This window comes from Sebastes umbrosus, chromosome 4 (genome assembly GCF_015220745.1).
Source record: "Sebastes umbrosus isolate fSebUmb1 chromosome 4, fSebUmb1.pri, whole genome shotgun sequence".
NCBI lineage: Eukaryota > Metazoa > Chordata > Actinopteri > Perciformes > Sebastidae > Sebastes > Sebastes umbrosus.
In genome coordinates, this window is record NC_051272.1 from 20,925,710 (window position 1) to 20,953,677 (window position 27,968).

A 27,968-nucleotide genomic window follows, 5' to 3' on the forward strand; every position below is an offset into this window, starting at 1 on the left:
CAATTATGAAAATAATAAAATGGATATAACTGTCAGTTGCAACTGTCCTCTCAGCATCTCGTTCTTAATGGTTAAATGCTGTAAATCACCGATTTGGATACAAATCAATATATTCAGCTGGTGTAGTAAAACTGAGCATACATTTCTGCTCCGACCTTATTTCCCCCCAGCAGTGTAGCCTAAAACTCAACATCTAGTCCCACGCGCTGGTGATTGAAGTTCCTCCACAGGTAAACATGTTTACCTGGAAACGTTTAAATCGGAGAGTTTTATGGAGCAACTGAAGGGAATTTTGGTCTGATGAATTACATCGGCAAGATCGAAGCTGTTGGCCGAGACACCTTCCTCAAGGTAAAAGTCCATATTTCATTCCACATGAATAGCTGTCAATGAATAAGCAATGTTTTAACTTTTGTTTTTGTAATCTAGACAAGATTACACAACACAACAGGTTAAACAATAGGTGGCCCTTCACTTTTAAACGTTTCAGTCTAGCTTTAAAAAATGCAGCAGCAGGTCTTGTTTCTAACTGTAAAACAAGGGTTTACCTATTAAGTAATAAAGTAAACAAGGGTTTACTTATTTCAACAATGGTGCATTGACTAAGAGAAGTAGTCACTGTGCTGTTTGGCATCATGGTGTGTACCACACTGAACATGGACCACAGAAAGCTAAGGAGAGAGTTGTCTCAGGAGATCAGAAAGAACATTATAGACCTTCATGTTAAAGGTAAAGGCTATAAGACCATCTCCAAGCAGCTTGATGTTCCTGTGACTACAGCTGCACATATTATTCAGAAGTTTAAGGTCCATGGGACTGTAGCCTACTTCCCTGGACGTGGCCGCAAGAGGAAAATTGATGACATATTGAAGAGACGGATAATACGAATGGTAACCAAAGAGCCCAGAACAACTTCCAAAGAGATTAGAGGTGAACTCCAAGGTCAAGGTACATCAGTGTCAGATCGCACCATCCGTCACTGTTTGAGCCAAAGTGGACTTAATGGAAGACAACCGAGGAGGACACCAAATCATAAAAAAGCGAGACTGTAATTTTCCAAAATGCATATTGACAAGCCACAAAGCTTGTCTCTGCAACTGTGTGCTTGCATAGAAGTGATTCTGATATCACAGATAAGTGCACTTGTTTATGGGTCAAAAGCCATAGCTCTGCCCACGCTGTAATATTTAACTTGTGATACCTTAAGTGACCTATACTGGCAGCTTCCAGTAGCCTGCCCTGTAGGCTTATCAGGTGCAAGTTTATACAGTGTTGTGTTTTCTCTCTGTCTCTGTTTCTGTGTTTTTTTTTATATTTTAAAATATTTTATATCATGTTAATGAGATATGCTGTGCATAGATTTGAAATGTTTTAATATTTGGATTTAATTCGTTTTAACAAATATCATTTTATAGCAAATTAAGAGGGAATTATTAATTTGCAATGAGAGTGGAGCCTCTTCAGCATAAACATTATTTTTATTAATATTTAATTTTATCTGAGATTACTTTTGGTAATATCTATGACGTATGGTAATTTTTCATATGGTATTTTTTATCCTACAATCCTATTTTTTTTATTTATAGGTCTATGACTGTACACCATAGTTTAGAGACCCAACAGGATCCACCAAGCGCGCTGTGGCCAGGAAAAACTCCCCGATTACTGGGAAGAAACCTGGAGCAGAACCGGGCGGAGGGCGGGCGGCCATCTGCCGAGACCGGCTAGAGGGATATAGATAGAGAGAGAGAGCGAGAGAATAGCCTAGTAGTTGTAATAGCTAATACAAGTAGGACTGATAACACAAAACCCTCGTTAGCATTGGTAGTCCCTCGTACAGAAGTAGTTAGTTAATGATGGTGGAAGTTGGTGTCAAGCAGGCACCGGACGTGGTAGCAGATGCAGCCACAATACCGGAGACTTACAGATCCAGGTGAAACCCCGCTCCAAGTGTACCCCTGCTCCAGGTATAACCTCGCTCCAGGTGTGACCCCGCTCCAGGTATGACCTCGCTCCAGGTGTGACCCCGCTCCACGGTTACCTGCAAGACAAGGAGGCACAAGGACTCCCGGGAAGGAATGAAGTTAGTAACAATGAGTGGGACATGAGTATATACAGAAGGAGAGAGGAGCTCAGTGTGTCATAGGAAGTCCCCCGGCAGTCTAGGCCTATAGCAGCTTAACTATAAGCATTATCAAAGAGGAAAGTCTTTAGCCTTCTCTTACATGTAGAGACGGTGCCATCTAGAGTAACTATATCATTAGATAATTTGTTTCGGAGGCGCTCATGGCCAAGTACAATAACTTCAGTTTTGTTTGAGTTTAACATCAGGAAATTGCAGGTCATCCAGGTTTTTATGTCCTTAAGGCATGCTTGAAGTTTAGTTAACTGGTTTGTTTCGTCTGGCTTGATCGATAGATATAATTGGGTATCATCTGCATAACAATGAAAGTTTATGGAGTGTTTTCTAATAACATTGCCTAAGGGAAGCATGTATAAGGTAAATAGAATTGGTCCAAGTACAGAACCCTGTGGAACTCCGTGACTAACTTTGGCGTGCATGGAGGACTCATCGTTAAAATGTACAAACTGAGATCGATCTGATAAATAGCACTTAAACCAACTTAGTGCAGTTCCTTTAGTGCCAATTAAATGTTCCAGTCTTTGTAATTGTAATGGATGTCATGGTGAATGGTGTCGAAAGCAGCACTGAGATCTAGCAAGACAAGTACAGAGACAAGTCCTTTGTCCGATGCCATTAGAAGGTCATTTGTAATTTTCACTAGTGCTGTCTCTGTGCTATGGTGCACTCTAAATCCTGACTGATAATCCTCGAATAAATGATTGTTCTGTAGAAAGTCACACAGCTGACTGGCAACTGCTTTCTCGAGGATTTTGGAGGTAAAGGGAAGGTTAGATATAGGTCTATAGTTGGCTAGGACCTCTGGATCGAGAGTGGACTTTTTAAGAAGAGGTTTAATTACAGCTACTTTAAAGGACTGTAGTACATAGCCTGTTAGTAAAGACACATTGAGGTAAAACTTCTTTAAGCTGTCTAGTTGGGATGGGGTCTAGAAGACAGGTAGATGATTTAGATGAAGAGATCAGTGAAGTCAGTTTGTGGAGGTCGATGGGAGAAAAGCTGTCTAAATATATATCAGGTTGTACAGCTGTTTCTAAGGTTCCTAAGTTTGAGGATAAATCGGTACCAGTTGAGGGTAGGTGGTGATTAATCAGTAATGAAAATAATTCAAATCAACATCTCCTTTTTAATGGTAAATATGCTGTATATCACTGATTAAAGGGACTATTTGTAACTTTCAGAAATGCTTCTTAACAGCGACACCTGTGGCCGTTAAGTCAACGAAAGTCAGCGTCCCTTGATATGAGACCTGCTCCTCCTCCAGATGTTTATGTTCCAACCCTTGATATGAGACCTGCTCCTCCTCCAGATGTTCACACCTCATTTTCCCCCAGTACGAGCTGCTCATTAAAGTTTCTCCTCAGGTAAACATGATTGCCTGGATAGTGTTTGCTGCTGTGATTTTTCTCGTACTTTTATACCGCCATCCGCACTTTTTCCAGGATGTCCAACACGTACGGTTAAAATTAGATATAAAGCGTCGTGTCGCAAAATACATGCAGACTAATTACTCCATCCTGGACCGGTTTGTAGACGTGGTGAAGCTGCAGCCTCACAAGCCCTTCATCCTCTTTGAAGGGGAGACTTTCACCTACCAGGACGCGGATGAGCTCAGTAACAAAGCAGCACGGGTTTTCCTGCAGACTGGACTTGTTAAAGAAGGAGACACGGTCGCTCTGTTCCTCAGAAACGAGCCGATGTTTGTGTGGCTGTGGTTTGGTTTGATGAAGATCGGATGTTCTGCTGCTTTACTCAACTACAACATCAGATCCAAGTCTCTGTTACACTGCTTCAACTGCAGCGGAGCCAAGACTCTGGTCGCAGCTGAAGGTGAGGTCTGCATGTACACTGTTAAGAACTTCCCAGTAAAATAACAGTAAAGAACTGGCAGCAGGGTTGCCTTTATGTTACTGTAAAATTAACATTATTATACTGTCGCTGAAATTTACAGCTTTGTACTGTTAATGAAAAATACAGTTTGAACTGTTTTTTTTTTTTTTTTTTTAATTAATTTCACAGTATTTTACAGTTAATTTACTGTTTAAAGATACATTATATAGCTGTTTTCACCTTTCTTTTACATTAGCTTACTGATTTGTTTTAATGCACTATTTAGGTTGTATTTTTTTTACATACATTTTAATAAACATTATTTTTTGCCTAGATGAATAGACTTAGCAGGTTACAGACATAGGAATAGTCACACTAAATACAATTAAAGGCACTTGTTAGGAAAAAGGCTATAATAGACTTGTTGACATTTTTCCCAAAATGTCTGTCTATAGCTGGCTACAAGCACAGAATGCAAACCATAACAACATGTGAGTGAAGAACAATAAAGCTAATTCACTGATTTTACGTTCATGTACAATGTACAAGCCTCACATGTGCAGATCAGGTCCCAGAATTAAAAAAATACTGCATGAAACTGTTACTGATGATACTTTAGACAGTTGATCAGCAGTAAAGTGCTGTTTTTTAAGAATGCATTATAGTTCAGTTAAAAAATGGCCTATGAGCGTAATTTAACAGGTTTTCTTTTGTATGAACAGTAAAGCATTGTTTTTAGCAATAACAGGTTAATACTGTTGAAATCCTGCTGTAAATTAACAGCAATGGTTTACAGTGTACAAATACTCAGTTACAAGTAACAGTCCTGGATTGTAAATGTTAACAAAGAACAAATTGTACTTTTGTCAAAATATTCAGCAGTGGAATGTCATTAACTACATTTAGACTACTTATGTACAACTTTGAGTAGGTTTACACATCTACTCCAATGCAGTTCAGATTGTAGAAACACAAGGTATCAAAAAACATTCATCAGCATTGAAAACATCTACAGCCAGATGTGCTTGCTTCCAAATCTTTTAGAAGCACTTTGAGTGATACATCAACAATTTATCTTCAGTGCATTTCACTGATAATACTTGTGTACATTCAGTACAGTAACATTTGTATTCAAGACTTGTAATTGGAGTATTTTTACATTGTTGTATTGGTACTTTAGCTGCACTTACTTTCCCACCACTGGTGTAATACGCTGCCTCATCAGATCCAAGTCTCTGTTACACTGCTTCAACTGCAGCGGAGCCAAGGCTCTGGTCGCAGCTGAAGGTGAGGTCTGCAAATATATATTGAGGCCACAATTTACTAATTTGTGGGCACACAGTTGTAATTCTTGGCCTCAATTTAATTAAAACATTACCCCGTTTTAGTTAGTGTGCACGAGATAAGTGTATATACAGTATATACAGTATATAGACAGTGGCGGCCGGCCAATAGAGGGCGCTAGGGCGCCGCCCTCCCTGAGTCACATACAAAAAACATATATATATATATATTTTAATACTTTATTTTTTCCCTTTTTCAAGGCTGTTTTCATATATGCAATCCACTGTTTGTAATTACAACAGTCTATAAATCAACTTTTAAGTAGAAGAGCTTACAGACAAACCCATCAAGTACACTATAGAGAAAACAACCTCAACATTCAAAACCAAAAAAAACCAAGAAAAGAAGTAACAATAATAATAATGACAAAAAGAAAGAGTAGAGTTAAAAAAAAAACAATAAAGCAAACAAAAAAACAAAACACACAACAAAAAACCCCAAAAACATTACTACTACTACTACTAATAATAAAACAAATTATACAAATTGTCAATATTTGTGTTTTAAATATGGAATGCACCCAGTAATATGTGTAATTTGATTGTAATGTGATTATATTTTGTATTAATAATCTGAATCTGTAAAGTAACTAAAGTTGTCAGATAAATGTAGTGGAGTAAAAAGTCTAATATTTCCCTCTGAGATGTAGTGGAGTATAGAAGTATAAAGTAGCAGAACATGGAAATACTCAAGTAAAGTAGAAATATCTCAAAATTGTATTTAAGTACTTCCACCACTGAGTACATTTTATACTGTTGTGTTTTTTAAAAGCATTATTTACTCTTCCTGTTGGAATAAAATAATTGTTAATTATTTAACTGCAAAGTAGTAATGTGTTTTTGATACCTTCACTTATTTTTGCATTAAATCACACCGGGATTTTTGCTGAAATTGATTGGATGTGGCACAGACCCACCAAGAAAAAAATTCTTGAAAATATGTATGAAAATAACAAAATAATAACATTTCAGGAGGAAATATGGCGCTTTTTACTCCACTAAATTTCTTGAGAGTTTTAGTTGATTGTTACTTCACAGATTAAGACGTTTTACACAAAACATTATTATCATTTTATGAAATACAGTGCAGCATTTAAAGGAACAGTGTGTAACATCTGGCAGCATCTAGCAGTGAGGTTGCAGGTCACACTTGTACTTTAGATAGTGAATCAGAACTTTTATGGCTTGTGACGCCTTGTAAAAAAAATGCCTATAGTTGTCACCTTTAATTATTTAGACTTCCCAGATGTTTACATTTATAACTGTTCTTGCTCAAAGAAGTGAACGTATCCAATATTTCACAAAACAAGAATTAATACTTTTTTTCCTTTTCTATCCAATTAATCATCTGACAACCCATCAGATTTATCTTCCGACCCTTTGAAGGGGCCTGACCCCTAGGTTGAGAACCACTGGACTTAATAATGAACAGTTTATTAAGTAGTTAAAACTAGCTCAACCAGCTACAGAATACAAATTAATATATCAACAATCTATCTTTAGTACATTTCATAGTACATTTTTTGAATGTGAGATTTTAATGGAGTTTTTTCACATTGCTGTATTGGTACTTTTACTTCACTTACCTTCCCACCACTGGTGCAATACACTGCCTTAGCTGCAGGGTAGAAAAAATTTAATTTACTTTATTAAAAAGTATTTCAGCTGCAGAGAAGATGTTGATTTGGTTTCATTTCCAGAGCTACAGGATGCTGTGGAGGAGGTCCTGCCCAGTCTGTTGGACCAGCAGGTCACTGTTTTCACCCTGGCTGACAGATGCAAAACTCCAGATGTGGAGAGCTTCAAAGACAAAATGAGCCAGGCCTCCTCTGCGCCTCTATCCAAGGATTTAAGGTCACATTTAACCTTGCAGAGTCCAGCAGCCTACATATACACATCAGGGACAACAGGTAAGCTACTTCAGGTGTTGAATGTTCAGGATTCAACAGTAAAAGAAACAGTACCTACACTACATGTACCTCTGGCTTCTCTTTTAACAGGTCTCCCTAAAGCAGCAGTGATCTCTCATACCAAACTGTGGAACATATCTCTCGTTATGACTATAGCAGGAATGAACTCCAAAGATGTGCTTTATATTAGCCTTCCTCTCTATCACACCGCCGCCTTCTTGGGATTACATGCAGCTGTTGACAAAGGTATGAACATATTTGCGTGTTTATTTGATAACTTGTTAGAGAAAAGTTTTAAGATAAGACAAAATAATCCTTTATTAGTACTACAACGGGGACATTTTCAGGATTACAGCAGCAAAGGGGGAGAGTGCAAACAAGAGGCATTAGTAAAAAACAAAACAAGATATAATAAATAATCAATTAAACAATGAAGATAAAATGATATGATAATATAATGAGTGGTTAGGTTTACATTATTGCACATATGAATATGAAATGTTGATATTGCACAGTGGTATACATTGATATTACAAAGTGCCTACAAAATGCTGTACAAAAGTTAAACAAAATTATTTCTATTCTATCGTCATAATTTTAATGTCTATAAAATGTCTTGTGTTGAACAATGAAAATATTATAAATATGCATACTATTATAACTCTTTACGTACTTACTTACTTATTTATTTATTAAACTATTTTGCCTGGCCACTTCCAAGAGGAGCATAAATTGAGCGATGGACATAAATGGAAATTAGAAAAATCCAGCACACAGATTTTGAGATTTCTTTCACGTCAAGGACCTATTAGTTAATTTTACAACTTTTAGGACATATCAATTTAAATGAGGGCTATTTAAAGGGGCTATTTGTAACTTTGTACGCGCATAAATGTAGCGGGTCGTCACACATGCGCGCTCGCATATGCGCGTTCGCGTGTAGCCGCTGTACCCTCCTCCTCTGCCTGCTCGCCTTCACTCAGACAGCTCAGCTCGCTCCACCTCTAGACGTGAACGCGCGCTCACTACACACTGCAGAAGAGTTAGTTTAGCTCTGAGAATATCTAGTGAATGTACAGGGGACGTTTGTGCAGAAATAACTGCTGCAGCTCCTCCAGACCAACAGAGGTTTCCCGTGTCTTGTGAAGTGACGGAGCTCTACAGAGATTTATGTTGTCTTCTCGTTACCGACCGGGTGCCGGTGTCTCCTCTGCTCTCTCCGGCTGCGGGCGGAGAGAGCAGGGAGACACGCTGGAGAGCCCCGCTGCCTCAGCCTGCACTTAGGCAGGAAAAGCCAACACTAGGGTCAGATCTAAACCATGTTCATGGAGAGACCTTCGTCTGGTCAGCTAACATTACTGCCAAGCAGCTGAAATATAGAGTGATATTGTGGTTTTAGCTGACTTGTGTCGCCTCACTGTTTTGAGTGATGCTCGTTCAGGTATATTGAGAGCGAGCAAGCGCGAGCCCGACGCTGACTTTCGTTGATTTCACGGCCACAGGTGTCGCTGTTAAGAAGCATTTCTGAAAGTTACAAATAGTCCCTTTAAGTGTTTGTACTATGAAGTTGATTTACCTTAAAAAATATATGTAAGTCCCCTGATTTTCAGACGTCTCTGTTTACATCCATGGCAATGGATTCATTGCAGTTTTCAGTCCAAAATGGCAGCAGCGCTATCGCGGCGCCATCTAGCAGCTTTTGTCAAAAAAGTACTGGAGTTTTGTCTCCTTGCTTCTATACTTTTTGCTGCAGGTGAAGCAGCCTACAGGAGCTGCCCAGTGCTGTCAGCGTCCTGCATGGGGTGGGACATGTTCTCCACCAGGGATGATAGCTTAGCCATCATTCTCCTGTCTCCCACCGCCTCCACTGGTTCAAGGGGGCATCCCAGGACAGAGCTGACAGTCATTTACCAGTCTGTTAAGTCTCTTCCTGTAGCAGTCGAAATGCTGCTGCCCCAGCAGACCACTCCATAGAAGATGGCGTGCCTGAACTCCAAAAGACCTGAGTCTCTTCAGCAGATAGAGTCTGCTCTGTCCCTTTTTGTAAAGTGCATTTATGTTGTCTGTCCTGTCCAGTAGATTGTTCAGGTGAACACCCAGGTACTTGTAAGATTTCACCATCTCAATGTCCATTCCCTGGATGTTCACTGGTACAGGAGGAGAGTGTTGGGGAGTGTTGTGCTGCATTGATCTGGAGGCAGTTCCGCTGGCATCAACTCCACAAAGTCCTGGATCAGGTCTCTGTATTACCTGCCGCCCCTGTCCGTGATGAGGCCGACGATTGTAGAGTTGTCAGAGAACTTTTGCAGGTGGCAGCTGGCTGTGTTGTGTGTGAAGTGTGCAGTGTAATGGGTGAAGAGGAAGGGATGCAGAACTATTCCCTGCGGTAGACAACCATGCAGACAACCATGTCGGACTCACATTCCCGTATCCTCTCATACTGTGGTTGGTTGGTGAGGTAGGCCAGGATCCATGCTGTGAGGTAGTGGTCCACCCCCGTGCACTCCAACTTGTCCTTCAGAAGCATGGGCTGTATGGTACTGAAGACACTGGAGGAATAGAAAAACATGATTCTCACAGTGCTCCCAGCCAGCAGAGTAACATAATTGTGATTGGCCCTGGTGCAAATTTTTTTTCTTGGGCCCTCGCCGCAAACACAAGCACACGCTTGTGCGCACACACGCACGTACAAACACAACCAAAGCAGACAATTGCTATGCCGGCATGGAGAGGCTCACCATGCAACTCCCATCCTGCAAACCAGCCTGAGATCAGCACCACGGACAGCAGCCAGACTGCCAAATTTATCAACGCTAACTTAACAGCCTGCCCTGGACTCAGCAGCCAAATGTTATCACAGACACAGATTTCAGTAGATACACATTTTCCAACATATGAGACCATTACAGTGTTATATATTTAAATCCCTGAACACTGCTTAAGAACCATGCCCTTTTTTATTGAAATGTCCTGGCCGTGAGCGACACAACACGACGTGGCACGCCTTTTTGAGCTGAGCTTTTGTCAGACGCCCAGCTGTTTCTATTTATTCCTGTCGCATGCCCTGAAATCACCTCGATGGACCAGGAGCAGCTGATTGGTTAAGTTGAAATGATAAGTTATCTGTATGTTACCTCCTCATTTCACAACAAAAACCTTAATAAGGTGGCAGCTGGTTGGAGGAAGATTGCCAGAGAGCTGAAAGTTTCCTACTCCTGTTGGCTATGTCATTTCCAGTAAATATCACAATATTAAACGTGTTTTTTCTGTTTAAAAAGAACAAACGAAGGAAGATACAGTAAGTGGTTATGTCTCTAGTCTGATCTCCAGTGCACAGCTGATAGGTAGCCTAGCCGTGGTTTGTTTACATGACGTAACAGAAGTACATATAATGGATTCAGTGTGAACAGTGTGGTGTAGGAAGGGGATTTTTGGGCCGCTAACAGCTTCTTGGCCCCGGTGCACCGCCCTGGTTGCACCGTCAATTTTACAGCACTGCTCCCAGCCTTTTCCAGATAAGAGAGGGATCTATGCAGGAGGTAGATGACAGCGTCATCCATCCTGATGCCAGGTTGATAGGGGAACTGTAGCGGATCCATTGATGAGGTCACCAGTCAATGGACTGGGTGGAGATGAACAAGGATCAGCCTCTCCGGGGTCTTTATCAGGTGCAGTGTTAATGCCACCAGTCTGTAGCTGTTGAGGTCTTTGGGGTCTTCGGCACTGGTACCATGCACAATGTTTACCACAGCTGGGGAGACTGCCATAGAGTGCACTTTTAACAGCATCAGTGATTTTGTCAAGGTCATCATGATGAGTGATGTTGATAAAGCGAATGAAGGAGTACTTGAGCTCTGACTGCGGGGGTATGTCAGACAAAAAGGTCGGGAGCAACTGCTCTAGTGAGTATTCACATTGAGTAAAAATGAACTTCAGTGACAGTTTTCATCGTAATTAAGGAACATGCCACACAGTGCAACAGTGTGGTTCATTGATGTGTTTTCATAGTTTTCAGAAAATAATGGAGGTCTGTGGCACAGAGGAGCAAGTCCTATAAGGCTTTGTTACACAGACAATATTTGAATGTAGATCAATTCTTTGTTGGTTTTGGTCTTTTCATGGATTTGTTGACAAAAGGATTATCAAATATCACCAATGTTATCCTATAAGAGTGTTATTTCTCATCCTGTTGCTGTGTAGGTATCACAGTGGCTTTGAGGAGTACATTTTCTGTATCTCAGTTCTGGGACGACTGCAGAAAATATAACGTCACTGTCATTCAGTACATAGGTGAAACTATGCGTTACCTCTGCAACACACCAAAGGTACAGTATGTCACTAACATTAATGGTATTACTTCATTAAAGGTCACCATAAATAATAAAAAAAAAAAACAATAAAGCTGTTGTTTCCTCCCTGACAGAAACTCAATGATCGAAGCCACAAAGTGAGACTTGCGTTAGGCAACGGGATCAGAGCCGATGTTTGGAGGGACTTCTTAAGCAGGTTTGGAAACGTTCAAATCAGAGAGTTTTATGGAGCAACTGAAGGGAATTTTGTTCTGCTAAATTACATCGGCAAGATCGGAGCTATTGGCCGAGCCTCCTTCCTCCTCAAGGTAAAAGTTCATATTTTATTCCACTTTATGAAGTAAAAGCTGTCAATCAATAAGCAATGTTTTGGCTTTTCTTTTTACATCTTGCAGAGGTTTTATCCATATGCTGTGATCAAATACGACATAGATAAAGGAACGCCTGTGAGGGATTCTTCTGGTTTCTGCATCGAGGCTGCCAAAGGTGTGTTGAGGTCATGTCCTCAATTTTCTTTTTTCCCCAGAGAATATGGAGACCTGAAGTGCAGTTTACATTTTATCATTTAAAGTTACAAATAGTGGGTTTTGTATTAGAAAGAACTCGTTCAATTCTTATTTTGAAAAGCAAGGCCCATCCCTTGTTCCCTGTTAACATATAGTAAGAGTTGGGGGCTTTTATTTTGGAGGAAAAAAAGCCTCTTCTAGAGGGTCCAAGAACTGGGCAAGATCAATATCAATATCATGTGACTGTGTACAGTGTATGTGCTTGGGAGCGGGTGGTTGGTAGTCAGTCAAGGTGCAAATCAAATTAAGGCAAGATTAAAAAATAAAGAAATAGATGAGTAAAATATGTTGAGCTTAAGTTGAGCTAAATACTCATATATTTGGTCCTAAAACAAAGTATTCGACAAAATGAAATTTTGATCTCTCCTGTATTCAATTTCCGCAGGTGAACCTGGACTTCTGGTATCTGAAATATCAATGGGGGCTCCGTTCTTTGGTTATGTGAGAGACCTGCAGCAAACTGAGAAGAAGAGGCTGCATGACGTCCTCAAGAAAGGAGACTTGTACTTCAACACTGGTGACCTGCTGTCCATTGATGAAGATAATTTCTTCTACTTTCAGGATCGAGTTGGAGACACTTTCAGGTGAGTTCATCTTTCAGTTTCAGCCACCTAATTTAAACTTACGCTTAACTACTTCAACGTTTTTTTGTTATTATTGTTAATAGATGGAAAGGAGAGAACGTGGCTACAAATGAGGTGGCTGACGTCATCTCACTGGTTGACTGCATTAAAGAAGCCAACGTGTATGGAGTCAAAGTTCCAGGTAATTTTTACTGTATATCTTCTTCTCTTTGTCTTTTCTTGTCACAATTGCAGCAGCAAAGTGTGTGAGCAGAAATAGTTCAATAAACTAGAGCTGTAACTAACGGTTGTTTTCATTATTGATTAATCTGCCAGTTATTTTCTCAATTATTAATCCTTTGGTCTATAAGATGTCAGAATGTAGTGAAAAATGCCTTTCATAATGTCCTAAAGCCCAATGTACCTTTGTCCAACACCCAAAGATATTCACTTTACAATAACATAGACGTGTTGTGATTATTTTTATAACTGAAGTGAATAAGTTGATTAGTTTGCAGAAACTCTACTCATTAAAAACACCTCCCATTTATTGTTTATTAAAGGATGCATTTCTTGACTGAGTCTGTCGTAACAGACCAACAAGGCCTGTCCAATCTGTTAGAGAAAGAAAATGCAGCCTTCTTTTGCCAAGATTTGAAGCACACAACCAGTCTGCCCTTTAATGCCTCAGTATCGTATATTATAATGTGTTAGTCAGTTGTTTAATGGAGTGTTCAGGTGGTTGAAAGTCAGTAAATATAATCTTTACAAGGTATTTTGCACTCAGATGGCTGCTCTGTTGAACTAGAACAATAAAATGTTTGCAGTCTGGGTATGTTGCTAATCAAAGGGCATTACAGGGATATAAAAGTTTGGATAAATTTACCATTAACCAGACACACTGTTTGCCAAGAGTACTTTGTACCATAAACTCATGTATCTTGCCCCAGTTTTTGTCCTTGAATCAATAATGTGTTACATCAGGAAACTGCTGTCCTCTGATTGAACTCTTTAACGTTTTCCAGGTCAGGAGGGGAGAGCTGGAATGGCTGCTGTTACTTTAAGTGAAGGACAGAGATTTGACTCAGCAGGTGTTTTTAAACATGTTGAAAACTCCCTGCCGACCTACGCGAGGCCACGTTTTATGAGGATTCAGGTGATTTTTCTCCAGTCATGTAATATTTTTTTCCAAAGCATCTTGACAGTTTCAGGCTTTTTGAAATTTCCCCCTAAAACCTCCCTTTACTGTGATCACAGAGCTCCTTGGACGTCACAGGCACGTTCAAGCACATGAAGGTGAAGCTGGTGGAGGAGGGATTCAACCCAAATCAAATAACAGACCCTCTCTACTTTCTGGATGAAAGAGACAAGAATTACATCCCACTTACGGTGGACACATTCAACTCAATTACATCAGGGAAGATCAAAATCTAAAGTGGCTTTTGTTGCCTCTCTGTTAAAGGAACAGCTTGTACTATAACACAGCAGCCACCTGTGATGGTCAATGCATGTGAGGGGTTGTTTTGTGATAAATCTTTATCTATTTACATTTGTACTTCTACTTTTACAGTAATTTCATACATATCACAAAATGACTTTAATGCTCCTCCAGAGAACATGTTTGATGTTGCACTGAGATGTAATAGCTTCACTTAGAGCGAGAAAGAGAGTTTTTCCTGTGCGCTCACTGCGTATATTCTGATCTATTGAGGCTATTGTCTGTGTAGTAGCTGGAATCTGTGCTTTGTAAATAATACATTTCTCATACGATTGTTGAATGTTTGTTACGTCCGTCCCTCTCTTTAGGGCTGATAAATTTGAGGAAAATATTTTTTTCTGATTTTACTGATCAATATTGTGAATTAAATGACTGAAAACTTAAACTCTGGGCCTTTATTTGTGCTCTACATAGTTTTAAAGGAACCGTGTGTAGCATTAAGGGGTACCTCTTGGCAGAAATGGAATATAATATTAATAAGTATGTTTTCTTTAGTGTATATTCATCTGAAAATAAGAATTGTGTTTTCATTATCTTAGAATGAGCCATTTATATCTACATACTGAGCGGGACCTCTTCACCGTCATAAAAATTTGCTTGGGGCACACGCAAATGCACTTAACATGCATTAAAAGCTACACGCGGCCAGCCCGGCTATGTAAAGTTAAAAAAAGCAGCTCAAATTACAACACACACAGAGGGAGAGCAACTTCATTCTCTGCTCAGTTAGACATTATTCCTCCATATTTTTAAATAGCAAATAGTTGTTTACTGCTATATTAATGCTCTGAATGTTATATGGATGCTGGGGTTCTCGACCTTCTGTATCCTGAGTCCCACTTCTGATTGTTAAAAACATTTCCGAGGACCACCTTCTCAAATAAATTACAAACTGGGCTCCAGCAAAAAAAATTCGTTTAAAAAAACACTCAACTTTGTGTCACTGCATCCAATACATATATGTCTGTAAAGTGGAGACTCATGGGTACCCATTGAACCCATTTTCATTCACATATCTTGAGGTCAGGGGTCAAGAGACCTGTCTGAAAATGGCCATGCCAGTTTTTCCTCGCCAAAATTTAGTGTATATTTTGAGCGTTATTTAGCCTCCTTCCGAACAAGATGGCAAGACACGGTTGGGACTAAGGGATTCTTTAGGTTTTTTAGTTCCCTATGATACCGGTAGCTTTAAAACTGAGCTCGCTACAACCTCTGAAAGACAGAATAGCAGCCATCAGATTTTGAAGAGGTTAATCTAACCATTTGGCAGGTCCTCCACGGATATATATATATACACACAGTATTTTGTATAACATGCAGGTGCACTGTGGGTCCCCTGCAGCAGAAAGAGACTCTCATGCTGTGGGTAAGTTGGTTTCGGTGCTAGCTCATTTAAGTTGTTACACAGTGTGGAAAAGTCGCCAATATTATGTTGTTTATTATTACCAGTTGAGAGGCGACGCTAATGAAAACGTGGCTGCTACGTCATGGGTGTCTATAGTTTTAATGCAGCAGACCTTTCTGTCCTCTCATCCAAGTTGGAGCGAGCTGTGCCGACCACCTTAACACTATTCCTGTCTGGTTGTGTGTGTCCCATTACACAGGTATTTTATGTTTGTTAAATATGCATGTTAAATATGTTACGTAGCATAGCCACGTTGGCTCAGGTTCACTATGTTATTAGTTAAAGGCCATTAATTAATGTTTGTTGAGCAGAACTGTGTCACTCGTGAAGGTGGCAGCAGAGCTCAGTCAGTCAGCTGTTTGTGGATCTCTTCTGTTGTTGAGGGAAGATAAAAACTAAATGGACATTTGGAGTTTGGGGTAAAGAATATGTATATATATATATATATATATATATATATATATATATATATATATATATATATATATGTATATATGTATATATACCAAAATAATACTGGTTAACAAATTAACACGGTTCTACAGATATAGAGTTTATTCACTTTTTCATCGTGGAAGAGTGATGCAGAACTGAAGGAGTTCACTAAAGTTGGACAAATATTGACAGATTTGAACTTCCCAGATCAATAACTCATAAACGACATGTTAAAACAACAACGAGGAATTTTAATCACTACGAGCCTTTAGTCCTCTGAGCAGGATTTAAGGTCACATTTAACCTTGCGGAGTCCAGCAGTCTTCAATATTTGGCAGCCCTATCTGAATTATATTGGACCTGATCTCTGGTCTCCTGAACATGAACTCAAATATCCTGTGACTTCCCTGCACTATGGACTATTTCCCATGACCTCATATATAATTTATGTTTTTTGATCTGAGCTTTACCAGTGTTTGTTTGTTTGTTGTTGTTTTTTTTAAATTCATTTATTTATTTGTATTGTTGTGTTTGTGAAAATAAGAAAACCAAATAAACATATTATATATGTATATATATACTGTATATATACCCCATACATTTCTTTAGGCCTTCTTGAACATATTTCTTGTATATTATATTGATATTCAAATGATAGTTTAAAGGGAAATAGACATTGTTAGCCCAGTCTACCCTGTGATGCCTGTGCTCCTCCTCTATATATCTCTGGTACAACCTTGTTTCCATCTAGTGAACCTCATCATAGAGTCCCTGACGCTCCTCAGGTAAACATGATTAACTGGATAGTGTTTGCTGCTGGGATTTTTCTTGCACTTTTATTCCGCCATCCGCACTTTTTCCAGGATGTCCAACACTTTCGTGCAAAACTAAAAACGAGTCGTCGTATCTTAAAATACATGCAGACTAATTACTCCATCCTGGACCGGTTTGTAGACGTGGTGAAGCTGCAGCCTCACAAGCCCTTCATCCTCTTTGAAGGGGAGACTTTCACCTACCAGGACGCGGATGAGCTCAGTAACAAAGCAGCACGGGTTTTCCTGCAGACTGGACTTGTTAAAGAAGGAGACACGGTCGCTCTGTTCCTCAGAAACGAGCCGATGTTTGTGTGGCTGTGGTTTGGTTTGATGAAGATCGGATGTTCTGCTGCTTTACTCAACTACAACATCAGATCCAAGTCTCTGTTACACTGCTTCAACTGCAGCGGAGCCAAGACTCTGGTCGCAGCTGAAGGTGAGGTCTGCATGTACACTGTTAAGAACTTCCCAGTAAAATAACAGTAAAGAACTGGCAGCAGGGTTGCCTTTATGTTACTGTAAAATTAACATTATTATACTGTCGCTGAAATTTACAGCTTTGTACTGTTAATGAAAAATACAGTTTGAACTGTTTTTTTGTTTTTTTTTTAATTAATTTCACAGTATTTTACAGTTAATTTACTGTTTAAAGATACATTATATAGCTGTTTTCACCTTTTACATTAGCTTACTGATTTGTTTTAATGCATTATTTAGGTTGTATTTTTTTTACATACATTTTAATAAACATTATTTTTTGCCTAGATGAATAGACTTAGCAGGTTACAGACATAGGAATAGTCACACTAAATACAATTTTAAAAAAAAGGCTATAATAGACTTGTTGACTCTTTTCCCCAAATGTCTGTCTATAGCTGCTACAAGCACAGAATGCAAACCATAATAACATGTGAGTGAAGAACAATAAAGCTAATTCACTGATTTTACGTTCATGTACAATGTACAAGCCTCACATGTGCAGATCAGGTCCCAGAATTAAAACAATACTGCATGAAACTGTTACTGATGATACTTTAGACAGTTGATCAGCAGTAAAGTGCTGTTTTTTAAGAATGCATTATAGTTCAGTTAAAAAATGGCCTATGAGCGTAATTTAACAGGTTTTTTTTTGTATGAACAGTAAAGCACTGTTTTTAGCAATAACAGGTTAATACTGTTGAAATCCTGCTGTAAATTAACAGCAATGGTTTACAGTGTACAAATACTCAGTTACAAGTAACAATCCTGGATTGTAAATGTTAACAAAGAACAAAAGTACTATCAACAAATTGTACTTTTGTCAAAATATTCAGCAGTGGAATGTCATTAACTACATTTAGACTACTTACGTACAACTTTGAGTAGGTTTACACATCTACTCCAGTACAGTTCAGATTGTAGAAACATAAGGTATCAAAAAACATTCATCAGCATTGAAAACATCTACAGCCAGATGTGCTTGCTTCCAAATCTTTTAGAAGCACTTTGAGTGATACATCAACAATTTATCTTCAGTGCATTTCACTGATAATACTTGTGTACATTCAGTACAGTAACATTTTTATTCAAGACTTGTAATTGGAGTATTTTTACATTGTTGTATTGGTACTTTAAAGGGACTATTTGTAACTTTGTACGCGCATAAATGTAGCGGGTCGTCACAAATGCGCGCTCGCATATGCGCGTTCGCGTGTAGCCGCTGTACCCTCCTCCTCTGCCTGCTCGCCTTCACTCAGACAGCTCAGCTCGCTCCACCTCTAGACGTGAACGTGCGTTCACTCCACACTGCAGAAGAGTTAGTTTAGCTCTGAGAATATCTAGTGAATGTACAGGGGACGTTTGTGCAGAAATAACTGCTGCAGCTCCTCCAGACCAACAGAGGTTTTCCGTGTCTTGTGAAGTGACGGAGCTCTACAGAGATTTACTTAGTTTACTTTAGTTGTCTTCTCGTTACCGACCGGGTGCCGGTGTCTCCTCTGCTCTCTCTGGCTGCGGGCGGAGAGAGCAGGGAGACACGCTGGAGAGCCCCGCTGCCTCAGCCTGCACTTAGGCAGGAAAAGCCAACACTAGGGTCAGATCTAAATCATGTTCATGGAGAGACCTTTGTCTGGTCAGCTAACATTACTGCCAAGCAGCTGAAATATAGAGTGATATTGTGGTTTTAGCTGACTTGTGTCGCCTCACTGTTTTGAGTGATGCTCGTTCAGGTATATTGAGAGCGAGCAAGCGCGAGCCCGACGCTGACTTTCGTTGATTTCACAGCCACAGGTGTCGCTGTTAAGAAGCATTTCTGAAAGTTACAAATAGTCCCTTTAACTGCACTTACTTTCCCACCACTGGTGTAATACGCTGCCTCAGCTGCAGGGGAGCAAAAACATCAGTTACTTTATTAAAAAAGTCTTTCAGCTACAGAGAAGATGTTGATTTGGTTTCATTTCCAGAGCTACAGGATGCTGTGGAGGAGGTCCTGCCCAGTCTGTTGGACCAGCAGGTCACTGTTTTCACCCTGGCTGACAGATGCAAAACTGCAGATGTGGAAAGCTTCAAAAACAAAATGAGCCAGGCCTCCTCTGAGCCTCTATCAAAGGATTTAAGGTCACATTTAACCTTGCGGAGTCCAGCAGCCTACATTTACACATCAGGGACAACAGGTAAGCTACTTCAGATGTTAAATGTTCAGGATTCAACAGTGAAAGTAACAGTACCTACACTACATGTACCTCTGGCTTCTCTTTTAACAGGTCTCCCTAAAGCAGCACTGATCTCTCACTCCAAACTGTGGAACATGGCTTGCCTTCTGTCTGTAGCAGGAATGAACTCCAAAGATGTGATTTATATTAGCCTCCCTCTCTTTCACACCGCCGCCTTTGGGGGACTCAGTGCAGCCATTGACAGAGGTATGCACACATTTGCATTAGGACTGTCAAACGTATTAACGCAAATTCATTTTCTTTAACGCATTAACGCAACGTGCGTTTTTTAGGTTGTAGTGTGGAGTGAAGATACTGGCATCATATCAAACTAGAAAACCTAAAGAATACTTACTACGTACTAGCCGTCAGGAAGGAGGTTAAACAACGCTCCCAACTTATGCTAAGTTTTGGTGAGGAAAAACTGGTATGACCATTTTGAAAGGGGTCCCTTGACCTCTGACTCGATGATTTGTGAATGAAAATGGGTTCTATGGGTACCCACGAGTCTCCCCTTTACAGACATGCCCACTTTATGATAATCACATGCAGTTTGGGGCAAGTCATAGTCAAGTCAGCACACTGACACACTGACAGCTGTTGTTGCCTGTTGGGCTGCAGTTTGCCATGTTATGATTGGAGCATATTTATATGCTAAATGCAGTACCTGTGAAGGTTTCTGGACAATATCTGTCATTGTTTTGTGTTGTTAATTGATTTCCAACAATAAATATATGCATAAAAATGTGATAGGGTAGCACATCCCACTTGTTTAATTGGCTCACATCACAATAGACATACGTTTACGCATTTTGGCACAGAGCCTTCTTCAGAGCATGTGAAGTATACAGATTCAGTTCAATAATATACACAAGGGCAGAGTTAACACACAGCTGGGAATTGGATCCAATTATTTGGGAACCAATCACTTTTCCTATCACATAGCTCTAGATACAGGGACCAATCACAGGCATAGCCTATAGTTAAATCTAATCCAAACCCTGTTACATACAATGTTGAGCTCCACAAAACACTGTTCCTGACCATTATTGGTTCACTATTAAGACCATACACTAGATGGCAGTAGGGGGACACTTGAATAAACCTCATTCATTTTTAATTATAGGCTAGTCTTCCAGATGATCCTGTATCACCAATAATCCATATTGCCTGTGTGGATTGCAGTTTTGTGCTCAGATATTCGTTGTTTAAGGGGTCGTTTGGTTTGTCCAACATATGCTAGACCACAGGTACATAGTAACATGTAAATCACATGTGTTGATTTACAGTTTCAAACAATAAATATATACATACGTTTACATAAAGCAAGCATATTGTCCACACCCATTTAATAAGAGTATGAAATACTTGATAAAGTTCCCTTTAAGGTACATTTTGAACAGATAAAAATGTTTGACTAATTTGTGATTAATTGCAATTAAATTTTTTAAGCAATTGACAGCTCTATATTTGATATTTGATAAACTGTTAAGGGATTGTTTTACCAGCATCAGTGATTTTGTTAAGGAATAAGATTGTTCTTATATTATATTTGTATTGTCCGTAAATCCAATGAAAAGACCAAAACCAAAAATGCATTAGTCTCTCAATACTTCCCTACCTTATGTGTGGCACTCAACCCAAGAACACTGTAGTATTTTTGCAAACAACACTCAGACATTAGTAAGTTATGTATTATATTATATATATTATACTATTTTCAGCTGCAGATTAATACACATTTGGTGCACTGGTTTCCAATCAGGGATAGCTTAGCTAATGAAAAAGTATAATCTAATTTTAACTATATTTCTTGTCACAATAACAAATTACCCACCAGCAATCACGGGTTGGTGGGAAGTGAGTCCTATTCAAGTCAGCCTGAGTCAGCTGTAAAACCATTTGCTGCAACTGCAAGTTAGTGAAAACTAGTAAATGTCATGGATAAAAGATTGAAACATGCAGCTTCAACTACAAACTTGACCAAAAGTCCTGGCTTAGACATTGACATATTTGTGTCACTTTAATACGATTATTAGTGTTAAATAACATCCAGTTTAAAATCTATCTGTTCATATTGACAGATTTGGATCATGACGATGAAGCGAATGAAGGAGTACTTGAGCTCAAACTGTGGGGGTAAGTCAGACAAAAAGGTCGGAAGCAAGAGCTCTGGTGATTATTTACATTGAGCAATAATTACTTTCAGTGACAGTTTTCATCGTAATTAAGGAAAATGTCTCACAGTGCAACAGTGTGGCTCGTTGACGTGTTTTCATAGTTTTCAGAAAATAATGGAGGTCTGTGGCGCAGAGGAGCAAGTCCTATAAGGCTTTGTTACACAGACAATATTTGCTTGTAAATCAATTCATTGTTGGTTTTGGTCTTTTCATGGATTTGTTGACAAGAAAAATATTGAATATCACCAATGTTATCCTATAAGAGTGTTATTTCTCATCCTGTTGCTGTGTAGGTATCACAGTGGCTTTGAGGAGTACATTTTCTGTATCGCAGTTCTGGGTCGACTGCATAAAATATAACGTCACTGTCATTCTGTATATAGGTGAAACTATGCGTTACCTCTGCAACACACCAAAGGTACAGTATGTCACTAACATTAATGGTATTACTTCATTAAACGTCATCATAAATAAAAAAAACAAAAAACAAAGCTGTTGTCTTTTCCCTGACAGAAACCCATTGATCGAAGCCACAAAGTGAGACTTGCGGTAGGCAACGGGATCAGAGCCGATGTTTGGAGGGACTTCTTAAGCAGGTTTGGAAACGTTTAAATCAGAGAGTTTTATGGAGCAACTGAAGGGAATTTTGTTCTGCTGAATTACATCGGCAAGATCGGAGCTATTGGCCGAGCCTCCTTCTTCCTCAAGGTAAAAGTTCATATTTTATTCCACTTTATGAAGTAAAAGCTGTCAATCAATAAGCAATGTTTTGGCTTTTCTTTTTACATCTTGCAGAGGTTTTATCCATATGCTGTGATCAAATACGACATAGATAAAGGAACGCCTGTGAGGGATTCTTCTGGTTTCTGCATCGAGGCTGCCAAAGGTGTGTTGAGGTCATGTCCTCAATTTTCTTTTTTCCCCAGAGAATATGGAGACCTGAAGTGCAGTTTACATTTTATCATTTAAAGTTACAAATAGTGGGTTTTGTATTAGAAAGAACTCGTTCAATTCTTATTTTGAAAAGCAAGGCCCATCCCTTGTTCCCTGTTAACATATAGTAAGAGTTGGGGGCTTTTATTTTGGAGGAAAAAAAGCCTCTTCTAGAGGGTCCAAGAACTGGGCAAGATCAATATCAATATCATGTGACTGTGTACAGTGTATGTGCTTGGGAGCGGGTGGTTGGTAGTCAGTCAAGGTGCAAATCAAATTAAGGCAAGATTAAAAAATAAAGAAATAGATGAGTAAAATATGTTGAGCTTAAGTTGAGCTAAATACTCATATATTTGGTCCTAAAACAAAGTATTCGACAAAATGAAATTTTGATCTCTCCTGTATTCAATTTCCGCAGGTGAACCTGGACTTCTGGTATCTGAAATATCAATGGGGGCTCCGTTCTTTGGTTATGTGAGAGACCTGCAGCAAACTGAGAAGAAGAGGCTGCATGACGTCCTCAAGAAAGGAGACTTGTACTTCAACACTGATGACCTGCTGTCCATTGATGAAGATAATTTCTTCTACTTTCAGGATTGAGTTAGAGACACTTTCAGGTGAATTCATCTTCCAATTTCAGCCACCTAATTTAAAGTAATGCTTAAAAACCTCAAAGTTTTTTTGTTATTATTGTTAATAGATGGAAAGGAGAGAATGTGGCTACAAATGAGGTGGCTGACATCATCATACTGGTTGGCTGCATTAAAGAAGCCAACGTGTATGGAGTCAAAGTGCCAGGTAATTTGAAGCACACAACCAGTCTGTCCTTTGATGCCTCAGTATCGTTTATTATTGTATCGTATATATATAAATTATATCGTATGTCAGTCAGTTGTTTAATGGAGTGTTCAGGTGGTTCAAAGTCAGTAAATATAATCTTTACAAGGTATTTTGCACTCAGATGGCTGTTCTGTTGAACTATTTAACCCATCCTAAGCATTTAGTAGCAGTGAGTTGCTTTGAAGTGCCCACGGAGCAACTTGGGGTTTAATGTCTCGCTGAAGGACACATCGACATACAGACTGTAGGATCGAACCGCCAACCTTGCGGTTGAAAAACGACCCGCTCTACCTACTGAGCTACAGCCGCCCCCTAAACTCAAACTTTTAAGCTGCCCTCCATTTAGCTTTATGAGTTTTAGGGCCCTTCTACAGTGCATGCTGGCACACTAACGTGGCTCTACTGAGTGTTAACGGTATTAGTAGCCTAACACATGCGCTTTTCGCTCTGTAAAAGTTATCTTTGTAAAAGTTACACCAAAAGCTAACTAAATTATTTTGCTTAAAGTAATCACGTGACTGGTTTGTTATCATATAATGGTGAAAGTGTAAAAACTAGAACAATAAATTGTGAGTCAGTCATAAACTACACTGTTTGCTAATGTTTGCAGTCTGAATATGTTGCTATAATCAAAGGGCATTACAGGGAAATAAAGGTTTAGATAAATATACCATTAACCAGACACACTGTTTGCCAGGAGTACATAAGACCAGGACAATGATTTCAACTGACCGATGAAGAAACTGGGGCAAGGGGCATGGTACCATAAGTTCAAGTATCATGTCACTTGCCCCAGTTTCTCAGTGGTATTGTTGAAATCATTGTCCTGGTTGGCCTGAATGCATCATTGCTTTTGGTCTCTGCAAGACCAGACTAGGGAGGAGGATCAGGTTCATCCTGCCATTCAGGACTTCTTAAGGATCCACTTTTGCTGGTCGTGTCTCTCAGAGGATCCTACTGCTGAACTGTGACTCAGCAGGTTACGTAATCCTTATGCTATGTTAAGCAATCAGAGGTGGCAAAGTACAGGCTGGCAGCACAGAGGGCAAAGTTCAAATAAGTAAACTGAAAAGTCTTCTGAAAATAACAGGAAGTCAGTTTCTCCAAATGATTTGGCCAATTCAACACGGTCAGCAGTTACAGTTGCAGCAGCAGTGGAGGAGGAGGAGATTAAAGCTGCAGTTGGTAACCTTAAGCAAATATGATAAAAAGTTATTTTATAAAACTGTCACTATATCCTGACAGTAGTGCATGAGACAGATAATTTGTGACAAGTTTCTACCCCACCCAAACAAAAACAACCAATCAGAGCCAAGGAGCCTCTGGGCAGATCTCAATCACTGCTCGCGAAACTCACAAACTCTGATCAAACTGTCAAACTAGGCAGCGCTGATCAAATATGAGTCAAGATTTTATTACTGTAATGCCTATTTTTTACCTTAAATGTTTTTTTAGAAACATATTTAGTGTACTGTTTAGCTGTTAGATGAGAAAGTTTGTGAACCAGCCACCATGTTGACAACATTCAAGCCAAAACCAAGCAGCGCCCACCGTCCGGAGCAAACTTTCTCATGTCACAGCTAAACAGTACACTACAAGATGTTTCTGACAACATTTGAGGCGAGAAATAGGCATCACAGTAACAGAATATTGATTCATATTTGATCAGCGCTGCCCAGTTTGACCGTTTGATTGGAATTTCGTGAGCAGTGATTGACAGCTGCTGTAGAGACAGCTCAGCTCTGATTGGTTGTTTTCCTTCGGCGCTGTGAAATCTTGCAAATGCTGTTAGGAGCACAGGAGGACACAAAGGAACGTCATTTTTTCAGATTACCTGTCTCATGCACTATGAAGTTACCAACTTCATCTTTAAAGTAGTTGCAATACTTCTTCTCAGAGTCATAACTCTGCCACTAAATCTTGAAACAAGATAGAGACAGGATACATATACCCTTAACTTACTGAATCCATGCAACATCATACTTCCTGTATTTGTTTTCCCCAATCAAGCGTTTCACTTCCCTCTGTGATGGCAAGCTTTTCACCCTTCACTTTTACTTTTGGCTTCGCATTACATGTTGTATGAGCTAGTTTGTTATAAACCTACCCCAGCCTTTAGTCTCTAGTTATATGTCAAGCTCCAAAAAAACTGGATTCCACATTTCCCAGAATGCAACCTGATGGCATCCTTCAAAAATTAACCCAAAACCACCTAACTGCTGTCCTCTGATTGAACTCTTTAACGTTTCCCAGGTCAGGAGGGGAGAGCTGGAATGGCTGCCGTTACTTTAAGTGAAGGACAGAGATTTGACTCAGCAGGGGTTTTTAAACATGTTGAAAACTCCCTGCCGACCTACGCGAGGCCACGTTTTATGAGGATTCAGGTGATTTTTCTCCAGACATGTAATAGTTTTTCCAAAGCATCTTGACAGTTTCAGCCTTTTTTAAATTTCCCCCTTAAAACTCACTTTACTGTGATTACAGAGCTCCTTGGACGTCACAGGCACGTTCAAGCACATGAAGGTGAAGCTGGTGCAGGAGGGTTTCAACCCAAATCAAATGACAGACCCTCTCTACTTTCTGGATGAAAGAGACAAGAATTACGTCCCACTTACGGTGGTCATATTCAACTCAATTACATCAGGGAAGATCAAAATCTAAAGTGGCTTTCGTTTCCTCTCTGTTAAAGGAAAAATCCACCTGCTTGCACGGTAACAGAGCAGCCACCTTTGATGTTCGGTGCATTTGAGGAGTTGTTTTGTGATGAAGTCTTGTGATTTAATCTTTATCTATTTACATTTGTTCTTCTACTTTTATAGTAATTTCATACATATCTCAAAATTATTTTAACGCTCCTCCAGAGAACATGTTTGAGCTTGTTGCACTAAGATGTAATAGTTTCACTTAGACCTAGAAAACAAGTTTTTCCAGTGAAGAAAACTGGGAGCTTGATATTCAAACAGTGACATCTCGCTGCGTATATTCTGGTCTATCGTGGCTATTGTCTGTGTAGGAGCTAGAATCTGTGCCTTACAAACAATACATTTCTTCTGGTATGATTGTTGAATGTTGCGTCCGTCCCTCTCTTTAGCGCTGTAGGATTTTAGGGGACGTGTTATTCAGATTTTTCTGATCAACATTGTGAATTAAATTTGAAATCTTATTTTCTATAAATTGAACTCTGGGCCTTTATTTGTGCTCTACAGAGTTTTAAATGAACAGTGTGTAACATTTAGAGGGATCTATATTGGCTGAAATGGAATATAACATTAATAAGTATGTTTTCTTTAGTGTATAATGAATAAAAGTGTACCTGAAAATAAGAATAGTTGTGTTTTTGAGCCGTTTATATACAGTAGCTCAGGATAGACAAACCAAACACTGGCTCTAGCCACCATAGCGTCATCCATCGTAGTTCTCCGACACGCTTGGCACACAGGAGAAGTTTCACCACTAGATGCTGCCAAATCCTACACACTGCACCTTTAAACAAGATTTGATTGGATCGCAAGCACAAATTCATGTGGTTTCTACTTAAATCGAATAAGAAAGTAATGCAGTTGCTTGTTATTTGTCGTCCATATGTTACTTAACTACAGCTGAGTAAATTGTCAGGAGAATTGTCATTATAGGTGGTGATATCAACTTTTGCTGTCTAAACCTACAGCATGTTAAAGGGACTGTTTGTAAGAATCAGAAATGCTTGTTAACAGCGACACCTGTGGCCTTTAAGTCAACAAAAGTCAGCGTCGGGCTCGCGCTTGCTCGCTCTAAATTGACATGAACGAGCATCGCTCAAAACAGTGAGGCGACACACGTCAGCTAAAACCACAATATCACCTCCTGACCAGGAACAGGGAAGACACCGGCACCCGGTCGTAGACGATAACGTTTCTCTCTGTGGAGCCCCGTCACTTCACAAGACACGGAAACCTCTGTTGGTCTGGAGGAGCTGCAGCAGTTATTTCTGCACAAACGTCCACTGTACATTCACTAGATATTCTCAGAGCTAAACTAACTCTTCTGCAGTGTGTAGTGTGCACGCTGTTAATAAGCCTTTTTCATGGCATTAAATAGCAGGAAAACCACAAGTGTAATTAATCACATTAATACAGGCGTCACTCCATTTAGCTTTACGAGTTTCAGGGTCCTTCCACTGTGCATGCTGGCACACTAACGTGGTTCTACTGATTGTTAACAGTATCCATAGCCTAACACGTGTGCTTTTCCTTCTGTGGCCTGTTTGTTATCACATGGTTTGTTTCCTTAAATAAATATTCATGTGGGTTCTTTTGAAGCGCAGCACAGTGTTTCAGATCAATATGACCTACCAGCTCCCAGGACAGAAACTCTCTTTCCACCCTGTGGTTGGGTGCAGCGTGACCCAGGCTGTGTTGCCCCTGGAGCCAACCGGGGTTCAGCAGCATGGAGGACACCTCGACAGGTAAACACACACATGGGGAATGAGACCGGGCAGCTCAGGAAGGGAGATCAATCTCATTAACCA

General features: G+C 39.7%; 1 protein-coding gene and 1 pseudogene across 2 annotated transcripts; both read left to right on the forward strand.

The window, feature by feature from the left end:
- The first annotated feature begins 3,429 nt into the window (after positions 1 to 3,429).
- On the forward strand, positions 3,430 to 14,548 carry LOC119486835 (very long-chain acyl-CoA synthetase-like). Of its 2 annotated transcripts, XM_037767276.1 has the most exons (11): positions 3,437 to 3,507; positions 3,677 to 3,973; positions 7,017 to 7,226; positions 7,317 to 7,472; positions 11,427 to 11,551; positions 11,650 to 11,844; positions 11,932 to 12,022; positions 12,488 to 12,686; positions 12,770 to 12,867; positions 13,691 to 13,821; positions 13,923 to 14,548. In XM_037767276.1, exons 2-11 carry the CDS (start codon positions 3,841 to 3,843, stop codon positions 14,097 to 14,099), a joined length of 1,515 nt encoding a protein of 504 aa, XP_037623204.1. In that variant the 5' UTR covers positions 3,437 to 3,507; positions 3,677 to 3,840; the 3' UTR covers positions 14,100 to 14,548. The 2 variants fall into 2 exon arrangements, with proteins under 2 accessions (XP_037623203.1, XP_037623204.1); XM_037767275.1 differs by having other exon boundaries at positions 3,430 to 3,973.
- Positions 14,549 to 16,794: 2,246 nt separating this feature from the next.
- On the forward strand, positions 16,795 to 26,212 carry LOC119486837 (annotated as a pseudogene).
- Positions 26,213 to 27,968: the final 1,756 nt, after the last annotated feature.

What these genes read in the sequence shown, in the direction of transcription:
- LOC119486835 (XM_037767275.1), top strand. Translation starts at nt 3,514, where the DNA reads ATGATTGCCTGGATAGTGTTTGCTGCTGTGATTTTTCTCGTACTTTTA. An exon ending in GAGCCTCCTTCCTCCTCAAG is followed by an intron (nt 11,845 to 11,931) that starts GTAAAAGTTCAT and finishes TACATCTTGCAG; the next exon opens with AGGTTTTATCCATATGCTGT. An exon ending in CTGCATCGAGGCTGCCAAAG is followed by an intron (nt 12,023 to 12,487) that starts GTGTGTTGAGGT and finishes CAATTTCCGCAG; the next exon opens with GTGAACCTGGACTTCTGGTA.